Source organism: Ruditapes philippinarum, unplaced genomic scaffold (genome assembly GCF_026571515.1).
Source record: "Ruditapes philippinarum isolate M1 unplaced genomic scaffold, ASM2657151v2 ctg62_1_1_1_1, whole genome shotgun sequence".
In the NCBI taxonomy this organism is placed as follows: domain Eukaryota; kingdom Metazoa; phylum Mollusca; class Bivalvia; order Venerida; family Veneridae; genus Ruditapes; species Ruditapes philippinarum.
The window spans coordinates 279,090-299,702 of record NW_026865791.1 but is presented as its reverse complement, the minus strand read 5'-3'; the positions used below and the strand labels follow the sequence as shown (position 1 = coordinate 299,702).

Below are 20,613 nucleotides of genomic sequence, written 5' to 3'. Positions count from 1 at the left end.
CTGAGATATCGCACTGTGCATTATTACCAGTAAAGCATATACTGGCATATATAACAGCTGAGAAACATCAAAGCGTTAAATACTAGTACATGTATATGAAAGGGGCCATCGCATTTATTATTTTATGAGCAGGACAATACAGGCTTCTGTGGATAAAAAAGAAAAACCAGAACTAGACTGTCATTAAACAGGCATTATAATGTTTTTTATGTAATTTATAACTATAACTGTTTGTGTTGAGAATGAAAGCATTGTACTTTTGACTGTTTATGATTTTGCTACTTTTTTACAAATTAATCATGGGTATTTAACTGGAACATATCCTGAACAAAAAACAAAACAAAAAAAGAGGAACTTCCCCTGTGTTTAAGCAGAGATGTGGTGTTATTTAAAGAAATCAAAATGTCAGATGAGCTGCGATATGTGTCCGATAAAACAATTTTTAACCCAATTTTAAATCGTTTTGCAGGAGAAACCCGCTGAACGCGATTTTCAGGTGCGTGCACGGACCAGTAGATCCTTGTATATGTTATGAAACCTTTCAGTGTAATTTTATAGACTTTCATAGCATTAAGAAAAAGAATTAAGAAAGAATAAAAAAATCATTTTCTTTATTTTTGATATGCCTATAATACCGCAAAATTAAAGTGCAATTGGGATTCTTAATTAATGCTGGTACAAATGTATGACGATGAATGCCGTCGCTGTGAATATTGGATGTTCCGCTCGTGCCATCCGACACCTAAGGCAACGTTTCAAGCAACAAGGCGTCACGTAGTGGGCGTCCACGCCAACATTTGGGATTTATGTGCTTTTTCTTTGATCTTAGTAACCAGAAAAATTACCACATAAACCAGTCAGTTTATAGGATTTCCTTCTTTTTAAGTGAGATTATGGTCGGAATGAAGCTCATAGACTATTGAATGTTTTCCCGTCACGACGCGTGCCCAAGACCGCTATATTCAAAGAACCCATCTGCGCAATCGTTTTCAAACTACCACAGCTAGTACCCCTGGTACACATAACTGTATACATGTATCTGCCTAAACTGTGCGCAATCGCTTGCGCGAAGAATGGCTACATGGACGTGGACCATACGTTAGCGACGTCACCGCCTAAATCGTGTTATTTGGGCATGTGCACACATACACTGGCTTAGACAACAATGGAATAGCGTTATTTTCTCTGGCGAGTCATTGAGCTTATGGCAGGGTTGGAGTATATCGTAGTTGAAATGAAAGATTTGCCGACTGCTGCCCGGGGGGGGGGGGTGTCTTGGCCTGGACAAGCATTGCACATGACTCATACTAATCTCGTCGTTATCGAAGGGAATTTGAATGCCCAACGCTACCGAGATGAAATCCTTGCGAGGCATGTTATCCCACTGTTTCAAAATAATGCCAATATCACTCTTTTCAACATGATAATGCTACAAGCCATATACAGTTAGGGACACTGGGAATTTCTTCAGGGCAAATAACATTGCATTCATTAATGAGTGGCCTGCCAAAAGCCCCGATCTAAAACCAATGAACATCTTTGGGATAATTTGCCCCCAGCGTGTTAGACGTCGCCCTATTCCACCACTAAACGTCATTCAGCCAAGAAAAGCCTTAATTCAGGAAAGGAACAAGCCGAAATCAATACGCTGATCCGTTTTATGCACCAACGATGCCAGGCAGTCCTTCATGCTGAATGTGGTTATACCCGATATTAATTTGTGATTTTGTTGGGCGACCTCTTCTGCATTTTAACTACCATTTCACTTATTTTAGATCTTACAGTAATAAATTTTGTCATAAAAAATCACAATAACTTACTCTTTCATTAACATAATATAAATCTACTTTAATCCTGATTTTCATATTTGTCTGTATCTGCACTAACAAATACAAGGGAAGTTTTGTTTTTTGTTCACTGTTCAGTATATGATATTGTATTCATCTGTTGCAATATCATTTCCTTATACTGTTTATGACAAGAGGGCCATGGTGGCCCTTATATTGCTCACCTAACGATAAAGGCTCTAAATTACTATTGTTAGTAGAGAATGAAAAGCAGAATACTCTCTATATCGTGAGTAAAACAATTATTCACTTATCCCATGTTACTGGCAAATAGAAAGAAACCAAAAATACAAAATAGGATTTAGGCATAGACAGCTTTCCATCAATTCCCCCCCCCCCCCGACATATTCTTAATACTTATACTCCTAGCTGGTATAAGTGATTCTACTGCCTCAAGTGAAAGGCAAATAACACAGAATGCAAACTTGGCCAAAATGTAGCAAATGTTATAAATACCAGAGTTGTGAATCTTTTGAACACTCTTAAACTAAAAAAATATATGTGAAAAAAAAGTAAAGTAAGCTAATTTAAATCTATTCAACCTACAAATAGATGAATCTCTTTTGTGATAATAAAGTTTTATCATTTCAGAGAATCTTTTCAGACTTCATGGCTACAAAAAAGGACAAAAACAAACATCAAACAAGTAAAAATTTATTCCACTTTGCATACATGTATATTAAAAATATTGCAATTTACAGGTAAATGTACAATTAAAAGTATAAATACAAAACACAAATTTATTCATTATTGCTTCATAAATTGGTCCCCCCTCCTTTTATTCAGTCAACTCTGGATTAAAAAAAATACATCTGTGACTTTTACATCATTAATCCTTCCAATTAAAATATTTGTCAAATATAATTTATTAATACATACCTACCACTACATAAGATAAGCCACAGATTAAAATAAATCATAAAAATTTTGGGAAAAAAAATCTTACCACTGCACATCTTTTAATTGTAAGCACCATTTAGTTATTTAAGCACCATTAATTGGCAATTTGAAATGATGTGCCTCTATTTCCTTTTTCAAAATAAGTAATTAGTTTTCAAACATTTTCATTTTATTGATTTTTTTCTTCAAAAAATGGATTCTCAATAAAAAACACACCTGAATATTTTCATATAAAATTAAGTCCTCAAAGCTCATCCCTTCAAGAAATAGCTTTTTCATTTTTATGAATTCAACAGCTCATCTTTTGAAAAAATCAAAACGAAAAAAAAATAAAACCTGAATTTCATTTGCTAAGTCATGCTTTGGAAATTTAACAACTACAGGTTTTTGTTTTCAACTTAACATAATTATACTGTTTTTGGATAAGTAAAATATTCAGGTACATGGTTAACCAGTCTGTATTTTGTTACACCTTCACCAGCATCATCAGATAATCTTTACTTCAAATTTAAAGAACATAATTTCAGTTACCTCCCTTTATACCGCAACATTTGTAAATACAGTATCACTTTTATAATTTTTGCTTATTTTCATTTCACATGCTCATTTTTTTTGCTCACTTTTAGTTCTTATGTACATAATTTTTTGCTTTGTTTGCTCACTTTTAGCCGTTATGTCCAAATTATTTTCTCACTTTTAATTCACATGCTCAAACTTTTTGCTCACGTTTTAATTCACATGCTCAACTTTTAGCTCACTTTTAAAATCAAATGTTTGAATGTATCATGCATTTTTTTCTATAATCTATTCTCATATACTTTTCTTATCTCTAAGTGCGTACAGAATATCGTCCTGGGATACGTTGAGCCTCACTCTCATATTGAGGTCATGACGTGAATGTTCTATCAGTAGAAGACGTATACTTCCCAATCGTGAACATATTCCAGCCAGCTCTCCCGTTGATGGAGGCTGCATGCCTGAAATATACAAAACATTTCTCAATAAAAAGTAATACACCCTTCATTTTCAAAATTTAATCTGGGAAAATAATATGTGAAAAGAATTTTTATGATGAATGATATAAAACAGTCAATAGATAATTTCAACACAAGGTCTATATTGTTTTGTTCTTAATAAAAGTCAATATATCTGTAATATAAAAATGTATACTATTTTAATCATAGATATTTAGGATCACAAAATGTTTCAACAACCAGTTTTTTTTTCCAGGCAGACAGAGTCAACTTGAAATAGCCACACAATTCTATGATAGAATACATATATAATTCAATATAACATAAAAACGTAAGTTAAATCAGCTTACCCTCCAGCCTACAAAGTGAGATATGTTGATTATACACTCTAGAGAACTCTGCTTCCTCTAATCCTAATCTCTGAAACTCAGCAACCACGGCTCTCAATAATGTTTTCTCCTGATCAGATGCATTCCTAAAAGAAAAGATTTGAGCCGCGTCATGACAAAACCAACATAATGGGTTTGCGACCAGCATGGATCCAGACCAGCCTGCGCATCCACGCAGTCTGATCAGGATGCATGCTGTTCGCTATCAGTTTCTCTACTTGCGCAGGCTGGTCTGGATCCATGCTGGTCGCAAACCCATTATGTTGGTTTTGTCGTGACGCGGCTCCTTTGTGATTAAACATAAACAGAGGTTATTTAACTGTCTCAGGGGTTAGGCAATATAACCACTTCTCCAAGTAAACTTGAGGATAAACATCCATATTAATCCCAATCAAAACAATCATTACCAAAATAGTATAGAAGATCACATGCTGAAAACATTAGCTTATAAATGAGTATTACATTAACATATCGCAAAGGTAAAAGTGTATAGAATCTTTTACATGGATTGCTACATACATGTACTTGCAAACAAGTTTTATTCAAATCAATATAATATCCAACATAAGTTTTTCCCCCCAAATTTCTGTATTTTACATTCACAATAAAAACCTGTTTTATTTTTAAATTCAGTTCACAAAATAGGTTATATGGGGACTTTCCTGCTTACTTGTGGAAAGGATATGGCCATTGGATGCCTCTTGTTGAATTTCAGAAATAAGCTGGCATCTATGACCAGAACAACAAGCTGACTAATTTAAGAATTCTAAAACCTTTGCATGATTTGCAGCCACAGAAGTGAGGGGTAAATCATATGAAGTGGGCAACCTTAACCACTCAGACACAGATACCAGGGGAAAGTGATTTGCAGTCTGTCACAATAACCTTTTAACCAAAGAAGCCAAAACAAACAATCAATGACTCCTTCCACTTTTCCTATGGGGTGATTTTTCAGTACTTATAAACAACAAACCTGATAGCTACAATCTTTGGAGAGGAGAACATTTCTTGCAAAGCTGCATCTACATGCGTCATTCCTACTAGCACATCCTTCTTTTGTTTCATAGCTACAAGTTCAGCAATTTCGGTCGCTCGACGACAAATGTCTAACGCTCTACGAGCATCTCCCGACAGAGCTGCGACTTTTCTAGCGGCTAACTGAATGGCATCCTCGTCAAATGCCTTCAACCCTTTCATACGTGACAACACAATTGTCTGAAGTTGCTTGAATGTGTAAGGCTGGAATGTCATTCTTGTTAAACCCTTAAAATAGTGCAAAACATTGAAAAGTCAACAGCTTTCTAGACATGTAAAACCATCTTATAACTTAATACTTACCCCATAAAACATCTCCATTTTGAAGACCTTATTAAAGGGACTCCACTGACGTTTTTTGACATGACAGGACTGGAATTGTTTTTTTCGTGACTTGTGTATCATTTCACAAATAGTTTATGTGCAAAATTTCAGATCATTCCCTCACTGTGGTTGTTAATGTCTCTTGCTCATGTTTAAAAAGGTATTTTACTCAAGCAATTTTCATTATGTTTTTATTGCTGATTATTCCTCCCCCAGTGTATTTTAACATAAAGAATCAATATCATTTCAAAAGATAATGCATCTTTTACAATATATGGTAACATTGCACATTGGCAGTAATGTTCCTTTTCATTGGATAAGGATAGTATTCATGTTAATAACAATGTAATCTGTATACATGTGCATAAAGTCTGCTGTCAATTTCATAGAGTACTTTCTCCTCAAACAAGGACAACAACGTTCATGTCTTCATGACAATTTTTACTAAGGAATCTACAGTCCAACCCCGATTATTCGAATTGCTGGGGACTGAAAATTTACTTCGAATAATCGATGGGTTCGAATAATCGAAATCCGAATATGGTGATAGACAAAAACTACTGCACTTGGCTAATTATATCAAAACTCCCGTTTACAACACACTTATTTCCAGCAATTAATCAAGAAAAATAAATATCCATGAAAAGATTACTAAAACAACTTTTTTATTGGTATAAGACCTAAATACTTTCATTTCATTCTACAATAATTATCGTTTCTTAAAACTCATTGATTATGGCCGTGTGGTCACTATTGCGGTATTTAAAGCTAAATCCTGGTATATTCGGTTAGAGTTATGGTTCTCATGTAGCGTTACAATTAATTAATGAAAAAGAAACAAATAGAAACAAATGTTTTGGATGTTTTGACAAATGCACACATAGACAATTCATGAAAATTATCGCTGTCATCTTTTAATCAATAAAAACGACACGGTGCATTATTTTTAAATCTCGGTAATTAAGCGTAATTATCACGATTGTTTAAATACACGAATGGCTTTTGGAAATTTTTCACAAGTAGAACGGTCAGCAAGTGGATCTGCACCAATTAGTCTGGCTTCGAATAATAGGTGTGAAATTCTTTCATAATTGTATATCGGGACCGAAATTTTACTTCGAAAAATAGGAGGTATTCGGATAATGCATTTCGAATAATACGTTTGTATGTATATTAATTTATAAAGAGATAAAAACGGGACCGCCGATCTACTTCGGATAATGCCAGGTATTCGAATAAAGGGTTGTCGAATAACCGGGGTCGGACTGTATCTGAAATATTATAGCTTGTCACAATTAGTGAACAACAAAATAAAATCACAGCTTGTAGAAGTGAATATTATATTCTCAATCAAATGTGAAATAATTTTTAATACACAAACATGAAATTTAATTTTTTGAGAAATATATTCAAAATATTTCTGACATTTTGTTAGGGGACCCATTCACTTCACCTTAAATATAGTAGGATCTCTATGGGCATTGCCTCTATTAACAGTATTACAAATTGCAGGAAAGAGCCACTTTTGATAATCAGCAGTGTTCATTAATTGAAAACCTACAGCTTCTGAACTATATCAGAAAATTAGACTGTCTCCCTATCACAAGCCTGTTATCAGATTGTCTGATACTGATAACAAAATTGTGGCTTACCAGTCTACTTGAGACTCGTTTCATCATTATTCTTTCTGGTAAATCCATCGTATTAGCCACGGCTAACACGATAAGTCTTGCATGCTGTTTAGTCGGCCAGTCAAACACGTTATACATCACGTCCTGTTTTCTCGTCCAGAGAAGATCCAACTGTAATACAATCAGACACGATTATGTTAATTACCCACATTGCTAAATATATCAAACATATTACTAGGAAAAGATAACACAATATAACTAGGAGTGAATAATGTAGGCAAATTTCTCGTCAACTACTTATATATACAAAGCAGTAAATAATCTTGTACCGAGTTTGCCCTACAGATAGATTTAGGCCATTTTGCCTGCTTTTCTCACTCAAAGCCTTGGGAATGATCATGTCTACACTCCTAGTATCTGATATTATTTCTAAGATTTTACTAGATAGAAAACTTCTATGTATAAAGTGATATAGACAATATCTATCACTGATAAAAGTTGATATATCTAGTATCTGCTGAAATACATCTCCAGACAAAACCTACAACTCTTAAGAAGGAAAGAAAGAAAGAAACAAAACAAAACCTAACAAAATCATAGAAAAGGAGAAAACAAATTATCATTTGATTTTCCAGCTTAGTGCCACAATTTTCTTATTCCTTATTGACTTTTAGTCACACACATTGTATAACATAAATATGGTGATTACATTTCAAGGAGTCATAAAACCAACAGAATCTGTAAGTTGTTGCAGCATTCTAAATGTATTTTAGTAGGCAGTTTTTCTAAGAAGTGTTCCTACATTCAGTATTATATGGCATAAACTATCCTTCCACTTCCATATTTATTCTGTAAAGAAATCTTAAGGACAATATGTGCAAAAGAAATATCCTTAATCATGTTATGAAGTCAAATAAGAGTATTTCCTAAGAAAAGGTAAGCATGCACATCTGTGTATTCTAAACCACATTCTTTACTTTTAAGTTATACAGAATTTATTAAAGTTTGATTGTGTAGGAAGCTTTAAGCTTAATGACAAACTTTCAAATCCATTCCTTGAACCAACCAGTTTTGAGCAATTAGTGTAAAGCGTCTTGTTCAAGGAATCAACGTCTTGCTCCTGATGGGGTTTGAACCTAAGGGGGCTAGAGATCCTTGGATTACTCTTCCAACATGATAAGTTCCACTCAACCAAGCCAAGAACTGCATTTCAATCATCATAGTTGAACTTCAAATGGACAGTTTCAAATTCAGCAGGATCAGTGAAATTTCTTGTTAAATTTCAAAAAAATTCAAACCTGATGGTCAAAACTGTCTATGAGGAAACAAACATTTATCTTTTTTTTAATATATGGTAAGAATTTAAAATCATATAACAATCAATGAATACCTCATCCACAAGTAAAACAACAGTTTCTCTTGAACTTGTACCACAAAATCTTCTGTTTAACAGATCAGCAGCATGGTCTGGTGTTGCCTTCTGTCCTGTCAATTGCTGTAATAAAATATAGTCTTAATGGATGGCAGAGAAATAATCTGTGACAATTATATGAACCAATAATGTTAAATTATACTGTATCTTCATACCTGTTTAACACAAATTCAACATGAATATCAGTGACAGTGATAGATGTACGATGAAAGCATAGCTGCCTTTTGCACGTTTAAAAAGCATTTCCAAACTTGAAGGTAATTTTGAAAAATCATTTTAGCTACAGTCATCTTCACCCAAATTTCCATAAACTTTTAAAGCCGATCATGGTCAATATCTGTAAAATAACTGTCGTGTAATGAGGGCTTTATGGAAGCAGAGAGGAAAAGTGGTTAAGGTGTCTGTCTTTCATCCAGGAATTATGGGTATGAGCCCAACTGAGGTCTCAATTATGTTTCCTCATATGACACCAGTACTTGTTAACCATTAGGTCCAGGGAGAGGACTCAATAAGGTCTAATAATAAACTATCATCCTAATCTGGTTAGAATAAAAATGTTTAAACTAACTCTGAAACTTTTAAACATCTGCTACGTCACATCTTTTTTTATTGTGTTTAAAAAGTTTAATGTTGCACTGTCATAAGGCTATTTTCCAGCTTTACTGATGGCAGAAGGCATCCGGTGCCCCTCTGTACATTATTTCAAGTACAAGCAGGCACCTGAGTAGAATCTTCGATGTTCTCGGGCTCAAACATACAGCAGTGAGACGCAAGAATACATCTCCTTAGCCTTACCTTGAGAATTTCAACGTAAGCTTGTCGAGGTTCAGTGAGTTTCATGCCATTCACCTCGAGGTATTTAAATGAGGGCAGTTCACCATCCTCACATCCCTGAGTGAGGGATCTTATCACCTCATGAACTGTTGCTGTCTTTCCTGTCCCTGGTACACCAGATATGTACATACATCTAAAATACAACAACTAGCGATTTATTTAATGTCATTGATAAATTTACAAATATATACATGAAAATACTATGTCTCTAGATTCCTATCATCAGATTAAAAAAAATTCTACATCAAAGTATTTCATCACATAAACCACAGCACGAGAGTGTAAAAGTCATTTAATTAAAACAATATGACAGAAGTGTAATAACAATTTAACACATTATTTTCCTAAATCACAATAAATTCAGTATTGTATCTACCCTCATTCAATATACTCTATATATACTGTGTGGGTATCCCAATAAAATATCAAAAGACTAATCAGACAGCACCAATATGCAGGCTGGCCTTGCTCAAATCTGGTGGCACAGGCTTTGCAGTTTCAGTATTTCAAATATCACAATGATGTGAGGCTAATGACTATAACAACTTGACTGAAGACGTACCGTTAAAATGTCACTTGTTTTATCACTTTTATGTTTACTCACCCTCCTGTACCATCTATAACTTTACCCTCGACAAATCTATATATATCATCAAACTCGTTCTCTCTACATGGTAACGTATCTGGTACGGCTGATACATGCAGTCTGTAATGTATATGTTTGTCATTTATGACAATGTAGGTAAACTAATTACTACTGAAAACTTAGTATTTATCAATTGCCGACACAAAGTTGTATTTTATATGTTGCTTTTTTTAGTTTTAATTTTCAAACACTAGCTGTCACACTGTAATGCACTAAACTATTACAATGTCCTGATAAGAAGACAATAGAGTATCATACGAGGTATTTGCAAGCTAAGTTGTCTTATAACACTTTCCAAAATATTTATCACACAAATAACTCAAAGTAAGTTGCTGTCATTGCAAAGTTTTGACTGATTGTGTTTAAAGTCACATACAAACTATGAAGGTCAAATGAAAACCTTTCCAGCTTTACTGTTGGGAGGTAGACCTTTGATGACCTTTTTGGCATCATTACAGGTACCAATTGGCAGGTGAGTAGAGCCACCAACCATCCTGTTGGACAACTGCCTCGGAATCCCTGTTTAACATAAGTAACATGTTGACATTTACCTTGCCCTGGCCTCCTCTAATACACTGTTTGGAGACATCAGTGGCCGTTGTCTACTTGGCACTTTAGCAGAAGCTGAATCAATAACCGAGCCTTTCTTCTGAAACAATAATTATTTATATCTGGTTAACCTTTGGTGTGAACAGAAAAAACAAGTTCGATGTTTTCTGTACACTTTGTTGTCAAATTATCAAATTTGTTTTCCTTAGATGGAATCTTTCAGTGATGACCAAAAACCAATGGTAATGTCTACTAAAAGCTACTGGAAAATTTTGCACATTTATGGACGTAGGTAACATTATAGTGTGTTAAGCATTTAATATGGATCTTTCTCGAACTACTGACATACTCACCTTTGGTGTTCTTTTAGATTTTGGTGTTACGGCAGAGCTTTTACGTCTTTGTGAAGATTTACGTTTCAATTTTGTTTTGGTAACAGCAAAAACATCATCATCATCATCATCATCATCATCAACCTCCTCAGCATCATAACTTACTTCAGATTTTGCCTGGTAGTCATCATCAACTGATGTTTTCTTTCCTCTAAAATCATGTAAAATAAGTTAGTATTGTATTTTTTTTCTGTAATGCTTTGCATGACTTTCATTTGTTTGCATCAATTATTTATTAAGCAAATTTAGCATCAATTAATTTAGGCATACACCAGGAGTCAATTATCTGAGTGGTCTTAACTAGATTTCCCTTAGGTAACTGACTAATGTTCACTTAAACTCCGACACTTCACCTGCTAAGTTATGGACTGGTCTGGCTATTAATTTGGTACAGTCCATTGTATAAGGGATTTCAATATCAAAATACAAAAATTGAACTTTAACCACTATAAAGCCTTGTCAAACTTCACAGATACAAGTGTTTAAATCTACATCTCTGCTCATGCCAATTACAAAATAATTGCTATATCAGGGAATCACACTCTGATCGCCAAATTCACTGTCCAATGCTCTACCTACAATGTATTGATCATTTATATTCATGCTAGTTGTTCTTCAGCGCAACTGTTCTTTTATTTTCAAATTTAAATATATCAGAGCAGATCCAGGGATCCCTGGCGCATAATATAATCTGGCGAAATTCAATATATAATTGAATCGGAGTCTCACCTTGCTCTAGATGTTGGTCGTGAAGATTTTCTTCCTGACTTTGTTACTGTCAACAATTCGTCATCATCAGAATCAAATGCATCACTCAGACTTTCTACATAACTCTTCGGTCTAAATATAGGTATATACGATTAATAGTAAATTTATCATGTAATTTAACAAGAAAAATATAATGATTAAAAATTATAACAAATGACTTTTTTTTAAACTTTGCATCCTGTGAACTTGTTGTAAAATTATTGTTGTTGATGCAAAGTTTCAGATATTGTCTTTTTACGATACATACAGTTTATTTGTAGGAAGACCTGCATAACAGTCAAACTATAAAGTTTTGTATGACAAAGAAGTATTTTATGTGTGAGTTTTGTTGTTTTAGAAGGTAAAACAATTTCATTCTGTTTCATAAACATTGTGATACTTGAATGAAATAAAATACACAGAATCCAATTCATAGACAAGAGCGATCAGTAATCACATGTGTCGCCTCATAATGGCCAATTTCATGTTGGGACAAATTTTGTGACAGACGGACAGACAGACGGACAGTGCACAACTAGACTTGGTACTGATCAATCATGTAAAGTTTGGATAAAATTGCACCAGTAGCTTATGAGGAGTAGTCCGGACAAGCTTTTGCGTATCTGGCATTTACACATAGAAAAAAACACCTTTTTATCAAAGGGCCATAACTCAGCCAAAAATCATTCAACCGGGAAACCCGTGCAATATGCGCAAGGACTTGAGCTACAGATCAAACCTGTAAAGTTTCACTGAAATTGCATAAGTGGTATAAGAGAACTAGTCCGGACAAACTTTAAAAATAAAAATTATTAAAGGGCCATAACTCTGACAAAAATCATTGAACCGGAAAATGCTGACAATATGCACAACTAGACTTGGTACTGATCATTCCTGTAAAGTTTGGATGAAATTGCACCAGTAGTTTATGAGGAGTAGTCCGGACAAGCTATTGTGTATCTGGCAACACACAGAAAAAAACACCTTTTACTCAAAGGGCCATAACTCGGCCAAAAATCATTCAACCGGAAAACCCTTGCAATATGCGCAAGGACTTGAGCTACAGATCAATCCTGTAAAGTTTCATTGAAATTGCATTAGTAGTATAAGAGAAGTAGTCCGGACAAACTTTAAAATTAAAAATTATTAAAGGGCCATAACTCTGACAAAAATCATTGAACCGGAAAATGCTGACAATATGCACAACTAGACTTGATACTGATCATTCCTGTAAAGTTTGGATGAAATTGCACCAGTAGTTTATGAGGGGTAGTCCGGACAAGTTTTGTGACGGACGGACAGACGGACAGACAGACAGACGGACAGACAGACGACGGAGAAGTGATCCCTATATGTCGCCACTACTCCGTAGAGGCGACACAAAAATGACAATTCCCCCTTCAAATTCTTCAACAACAAAATTTCTAGTAACAGTACAGGTACTTCTACAAGTTCTATTGAAACATTTAGCATATTCCAGTTTACTTAAACATTTTCCCGCTTTCTATCTCCCAAATTTACTAAAACTGACAATTTAATAGATTTCTTGTGCAACAGCTTTAAGATATTATCAGAATGACCAGATAAAGCATTAAAGTACCTTGCTTTAGCAGCTCTAACTTTTTTTGGAGAACTTGCATTTGTCACCTCAGTAAATACTTCCCGACCAGATTTTCTCAGTTCATTTGCCGCCTTAATTCCAACAAATTTGTCACTAAGTCTAGCACGCACTGCCCTCCCTTCACTATCTGGTGTCTTACTTCTGAATGACTGATACATGTCACCAAGTCTTTTAATTCTTACACTCTGAACTCTCCTGACCTTTCCCTCGGTTTTTGGAGGTTCTTTAGTTACTAGGTCCTCACAAGTGGCTAAACTTTTACGTCTTGGTTCGGTCATTGATTTATTTCTTAAATTTTCAACAACCTTTGACCTAACAGCCTTTGGTGTTTGGTTTGAGCTGTCATTTTCAGATTTGTTAGCAGATCTTGTCATCCTAGGTGAATCAAGTCTCAACTTTTTCGGTGAAAATTCTTCATTTTTTATAGATTTTCTTTTAATGCTTTCATCATCACTAGATACTTTGTCCAATGCTTTGATATTTGTACTTTCCTTGCTTGGAGTGTTCGATTTACTTGAGATTTTAATTTTACATGGCGTGCTCGATTGTCCATTTGCAGTGTACTGCCCTTTTACGACATATTTTTGTTTAGGAGAGTCTGATGCCCGGCTTGGTGAATCAGTAACTCCTTTGACTATTAGGTTTGAAGCTGAATTTGGCACTTCTCTTACAGGTGTATTTCTTGTACTACGACGGGAACCACGGCTAGAATTTGTCGCAGAGCTAAGATCAGTACTAGTTGAACAATCTGATATGAGAGAAAGTTCATCATCTTCTATCATCCGTGTAACATCTTTCCCCTTCATATAAGGTGAATTTTTCGGCCTGACAGAGGGACTGGTACCATCTATAAAACAGAATGTAAATTACACTAAATGACATGAATGTATCTATTTAAACATTAACTACCTGGAATAGGTATTATATAATTCATAGAAGAATGAAGAGATGCCAAATGGCAGCATATCAATTCAACAAGTTGTCTTCTAACCTCTGAGTATTACACTGACCTTGGAATACAAACAGAACATACTGTTCTATAGTCTGAAGCAAACATTTGTGTCCAATTAGATGAATGACAAAATACAATCGGGCCAGTGTAAAGTGTGCAAAAGTATGATTTTTCATGCAAAATGTTCAATTAACCCAAAGGCAGAGTTTCTAATGCAAACAGAAATAATAGAAATTTTGATATTACTCCAAGAAGGTTGCAACACTTACCCATATAAAACACATTTTGGTAGTATGGACACTAAGACAGGAACTAGAGTTGAGTGAGAAGCCCATTTTAATAACAAAATATAGCTATTTCTAATTTAATGAAGTTCATGAAATGCAGAGCTCTTTAATTTACTACACATACAAACATAGACAAATATACATCAAAATGAAAATAATTTTCTGTAGCAATTAAGTTTATACCACCGAAAGGCATACATGAATACAAGTGCGGTCTCTCAACTTTATATTTTTTCTTTAAACTAAAAAAAAAAAAATTCATATTTTTCCTTTAAACTAATACATAAATTCCAGGTTCTAAAATAGCCTAAAAGGACGAAACAATTACATACAATATAGAACCTTATATTGTTACTAGAACTGTTACAAAAATAAAGTAGTCTTATGCCAAACTTTTGTAACACTATTGTATACATCTGTCTGACAGACTTGTCCTAGGGAACACAAATATTGGCCACAAATCTTCTTATACCATTGTAGATAACACTACTTTATGGCACAATGACAAAGAAAGATCTGTAACAGACACTCTCCCAACTGAAATAATCAACAACCATTCTGGCAGTTATCCTAAGATCTGTTACAATAAATTGAAATAAAATGTCTTCAAGAAAATCTCACACTTGCCTTTGGAGAATATTGGCGATACATTGACAGAAGACAAGAATAAAAATAATTATAATATCTTATATTCGCCCTCTCCTACTTCATCACCTAAAGCCAATATAACTTTCTTTCCCAGTTAAAAGAATTAAATAAAACTTGGCCTAAGCACTCCTGGGGCTCATCTAAAGATTCCAGCTTTTTGTTGTTGATTTTTTTCTCTTCTGTTATTTTATGCTAAATACAAAAGAAATTTAGGTTTACATCATTTCAGTGGCTCCAGATATTATCTTTTTTATTATGGGGCCTTTAATCATAGACACTGGAATCAAATGCAATAATTCAAATGGGACTTTTCAGCATAAAAGGGGAAAGTTCGTGAAAAAAATATATCTTGAAGATTGCACTAGGCAGTTCTGACCAATTCATAAATTTGAAATAAATCCTTTTCTTGGTAACTTACGGTTAAGACCAATCTTAGTGTAACAGGAAAATATCAACTAGTCCAAGTTACGGTGTCAAGGATTTCAGTTAATTTGTATTTCATATTTCAAACCTGTTGATAAGAACCACTTTTTGATCTGCAAATAGAGTTAACCATAGTGTTTACAAGATTTCAAATTAGTCATCAGATCAAAATTCACACTATTCTTTTCATGGGGTGGTGGGGGGTTTACGTTGTACCAACACAGTATAGGTCTGAAAGAGGAAGACCTCAAGTGCCCTTCAGTACATTATTTCAGGTTCCAGCCAGCACCTGAGTAGAACCACTGATCTTCTGTAAGGTAGATTCCTTACTTGAAAGAATCCAAAAGTCCTAGTCAGGATTTGAACCCACAGCGCTGAGGGAGATTCACCTGTCACAGAGAGGAATAGTGACTAAAATTAGACGTCAGCATATCTGGAGAGATTCGAAAACACAATGACTATAGACCAGTCATTTAGTCAAGATACCATAACCGCCAAACTACAGAGATCAACATTAATTGATTTGAAGACAATTCAAACATCTGTACATCCTCAAAGTACTAGTATCTGAAATCTTCTTTTTTCAATTAACATTGGATAAAAGCTTCATGTACAAACCTATTGTTTTCAGTGCTACTTTTGGACTTAAAGATGTTGGCAGTGGATCTGTAATTTTCAAAGGGGAGTTAACTCTTCCCTCTAATTTCAAACTTTTACGCCTAGCAGAGATACTGTTTGTCTGATCAGTGTTTTCTTTGTCCTCTTCAAATATTTTGGTGAATTTACGTCCATCGTAACTTAACATTGCGTAGAATACTGGAACACGAGGCTTACGACTGCTGGGAGACTGAACGGGAATCTGTTTTACTTCTTCCACCTTCAAATAATTACATATCAAAACATCTGATTGCTTGGCTACTCAAATATATTCAACACCTCCCTCCCCAATGTAATGTGATGTTAAGTTTGTTCAATTTATCTAACAAATTCCAGTTAACAATCATTTTTAATTTGTTTTTTGACTTAAGGTGAATGGTTTATAGAAAATACAAGGAGGACCTCAAGGTAATGCTACCATCTGAAGGAATCAAACATCCATTAAAACAATGCAAGTCAAATAAAGAATATTTATATTTATTGGGAATTTTTGGACCCACTTTAGTTGATTCTTGGAAGAGTAGTAACAAAAGAATGTCTCTGCTATTTAACACACATGAATATTGTAGGTAGAGAATAAAATGTTCCAGAACAAAATATAATGCTGATAGTAGCAGATTTTTTTATATACATATTAAGAATGAAAGATGGATAATACCATTTATCATACTAAATATGGTACATGTAAGTGTTAAAATACTTTTTGAAATGAAAGCAAAAATGATTAAGTTTAGCACTAGCCGTATCAAAATGGTCAACAGTTTCAATTAAAAATACACCAAAAATGGCTAACCTGGCATTTTCCTTTGATCTGTGACAGTTCAATCACGTTATTATCTCTGGGGTCTGTACTTAGAAATACTTCCTGAGGATGAAATATATGACCTTGAGATGTTAGCATGGACAAGGCTGACTTCTGAACACTGTCCTTTGTTATGTAATACCTAACATGGGCAAGCTTTTCCTTCCCTGAAATAATGAAAATGAATAAAACTTTAAATACATTCAAAAACACAAGATATATGTCAACAGGCCTTTTCCTAGCCATTTGGAAAAGTACCTTGCCCAGTTTAGGAAATTTTGCATCGTAAAATTAATTAATTGGGGGAAAAAAATTGGTACCTTTTGAAACCTCCTTCGTGCTTTTCTGGCATAGTATTGTGCAAAATTGTTTATTATAAACAATGCAAAAATCATTCAAAACCTAAAAAAAACAATAATTAAAATTTGACAATGATATGTGTGAAAACATCTGGTTGATACTATACTGGAATGAACTCCAGCATATTTGTTAGTTCTGATGTTGAGAATTTTAGTTCAACTGGGATTTCTTTTTAAAGATTGGGAAAAAATAAGCATATTTGCACTTGGAAATGGATCTGGTAATCTGGCCCGTTGTGACACTGGGGAAAGGCATGGTCAATAGCAAATGGATGCCTCCTGCAATTTGGGCTTTCAGATTAGCAAAAATCGTGAATTGGATCGCCATCTGGTTTGCAATATGTAGCCGTAATGATTAATCTACTTGATTAATTTTAACAAGCTTTCAAGGCAATAAAAACAACAAGGTGAATGTGTTAAGACACATGGATTAATCCAATTCCAAACTGCATCTTCTATTTACCAGACAGGACAAGAGAAAGGAAAAAAATCTAAATGTAATATAGTTCTGTCAAAGGGTGAGAAAACTGTGCAGTCTGACTGAGACTCGAACCCGGGACCCTATAAATACTATATACCATGACTCCACCGACTAAGCTATCCAGCCCCTTCCACATCCTACAATTAGTAAATAGTTCAATGCTATGACAAATATCTACACTGAAACATATTTAAGACATCAAATGCAATATATACCTGTATCAAAGACATCTAGTAGCTTATATATGTTTGCAGTCTTGTTTGATGTATCGTTTGTTCCAAACACAAAATCATTTCTCCGGAACAAAATCCCATCTATGGTAAATCCTCTAAAATGAAAAACAAACATCAAAGACTTTATCAGTATGATTAACTTAATGCCTACTATCCTAGTTGTTATGTACAATGCTTGATTAGAAGTATTAAACTATTTTGTTTTCTGCGTTCGCTTGGAGGTTGTAGGTGTAAATCCTGTAAAATTTTGTCATCAAACCCAGTTCATAATCCTGGAAATTTGAAGTTATAAATCTTGCAGAAGGTTTTTGGCAGCTTTTGTTATTGCAGTATGGTGTAGGGCGAAATTGAAAAACCCTAGTCTCTTTATTGCATTTATGACAAATTATCTGAAATTGCTTCTTCACTTAAATTATTCTACATATAAACATATTTGAGGTAGTCATACAGATTATAAAAAAAAAACGCATCGCGAAATTACATTACAATTAAATAGTAACAAAATTTGACTTACTCGTAGAACTTTTTATCAGGTTCATGTCTGTCTTTAGATATTCCCTCTCCTTCCCATAATAAAATAGATTTCGACGGATTAAAGTATTTTTTGTAATCTGGCATTTTATAAGGATGCAGCTGATCCGTCTGAGTGTGCAAACTTTCCCGCTACAGCTGGTCAAAGACTCCTATTGGATTTCACCGTCGGGGATCGAAGCACGGCTTGTTGAAAATTATATTCTTTTGTGGAAATTTTATTTTTTGATGATCAACCATTATCGGCTATATAAATAAGTCGGATGCCTGTCTAAATTATTTTGTCATTATAACCAACAGAATATAGCTCATGAATATTATAAAGCGGTATCCCGATCCTAAATTTCGTCAAATTGCCTTTTTTCGACCAAATTCTCCGAAATTGGCAATTATGAATAGGTAGCATTTGAAATACTTTAGAGAATCATTATATGCATTTATTACAGAGCAATAGGTATATCAGTTCGCTGCTTTCTAAAATAATAAGAATATTTACATAAACCTGTTAATTCATACTTTTTAGTACAATTGAATATTGTGTTTACACACGGATGAGAATAAAATAAAAAATAGATAAATATTCCACTTTCTCTATGCCTTCTTTCTTCTTTGCAGAACATTTTAGTCAATATATTACAATTCAATGATTAACATTTACGACACTTTACAAATTAATCTGTGTCTTTGTCAATCATTTATAATACTTTTCTAATTTCGGTAATTTCAATTTGGGTCATTTTCTTACAATTGGAATAATTATCCCGGAAAGGCGAAGTGCGCGAATGATCTGAAATTTTGCACAAAGATTAGTTGTCTAAGCCTACATCAAATTGTACATTTGTCTTGAAAAAATATTTTCAGTCCCATCATGTCAAAAAACCTCAGTGGAGTCCCTTTAATACGTCAGATCAGTACAACGCATGTTTAGCGTAAAGCAATATCTTGATAATAATCACATTCTAGATAGTCTTCAGCAGCCACCCAATAACTTAACTGTAACCTCCGTAATCTTAATATTCTTTTACATAGATTTATTAAGTTTTGTTTCAGTCTTTGGTTACAGCTGCTGATGCATTTCGCCTCATTATTAGTAAAATTTCTGTCATTGGCAAGTAGTTTCAATTTCCTTCCATCGGTTCAAAAGATGGAGAACAGACACGCAATTGACAACAGACGAACAGATGATCGGCCAGGTGCATTTATGCGTCGATGAATTTAAGGTCATTATTAATTTAGCGGCCAGATTATCACCTTCCAGTCCTACTCTGATTTAGATGCATTAAGTACTAGTCCTTCCTCACGAGATAAAGCTACGTGGTATAAACATTTTATAATTACTAGTAAGTCATAAAAAATAATTTCTTCTTTAAGTTTTTCTTTTTCTTTTCTTTAGAAATACCATGTGCACTCTATAGACGATTTTTTTTAAACCAGTCAAGATGTTTTACTACGTTCTTGAATCTTAAAACTTCTCTATTTTAAAGCATCTACAGGTGATATACGCAAAATACATAAATGTTAGCCTAAGATATTGGGATAAACGTAAACGATAAAAAGTTGTTGTATTTCACTAATTACGTCTTATAAATTTACAAAATCATTGGATCCCATAAAGGTTAATAAGCAGTTATTTGCTAATTACAGCGGACGGGATGATAGGACATCCTGCTTGCTTATAACCTCTCATAACCTCATAAAATGAATGCGAACCTTTTTAAAATCTACATTTATTTTGGTATACCTTATGGATCGCAGCAAAGTGCGAGAAGCACAAAAAGACATAGACGATAACAGGGTCTTACGAGTAAATGTGGTGCTTATAAGAACAGAATATTTTACATTTGATGTCCAGTGACAATAAACATTCCTTATAGAAAAAAACCAAAAAACAACAACAACAAAAAAAACCCAAATACATT

At 34.1% G+C, this 20,613-nt stretch overlaps 1 protein-coding gene across 1 annotated transcript; it reads right to left on the bottom strand.

Annotated features, from left to right (window-relative positions):
- Positions 1-3,523: 3,523 nt before the first annotated feature.
- LOC132730348 (origin recognition complex subunit 1-like) lies at positions 3,524-18,828 on the bottom strand. The gene is made up of 15 exons (XM_060716255.1): positions 18,678-18,828; positions 18,146-18,258; positions 17,082-17,257; positions 16,250-16,508; positions 13,301-14,168; positions 11,683-11,793; positions 10,915-11,104; positions 10,564-10,661; positions 9,971-10,072; positions 9,328-9,499; positions 8,491-8,595; positions 7,122-7,271; positions 5,084-5,373; positions 4,072-4,196; positions 3,524-3,724 (listed from the first exon to the last, which is right to left on the bottom strand). The coding sequence occupies exons 1-15, from the start codon at positions 18,779-18,781 to the stop codon at positions 3,558-3,560; spliced, it is 3,030 nt and encodes a 1,009-aa protein (XP_060572238.1). The 5' UTR covers positions 18,782-18,828; the 3' UTR covers positions 3,524-3,557.
- Between the last annotated feature and the right edge of the window lie 1,785 nt (positions 18,829-20,613).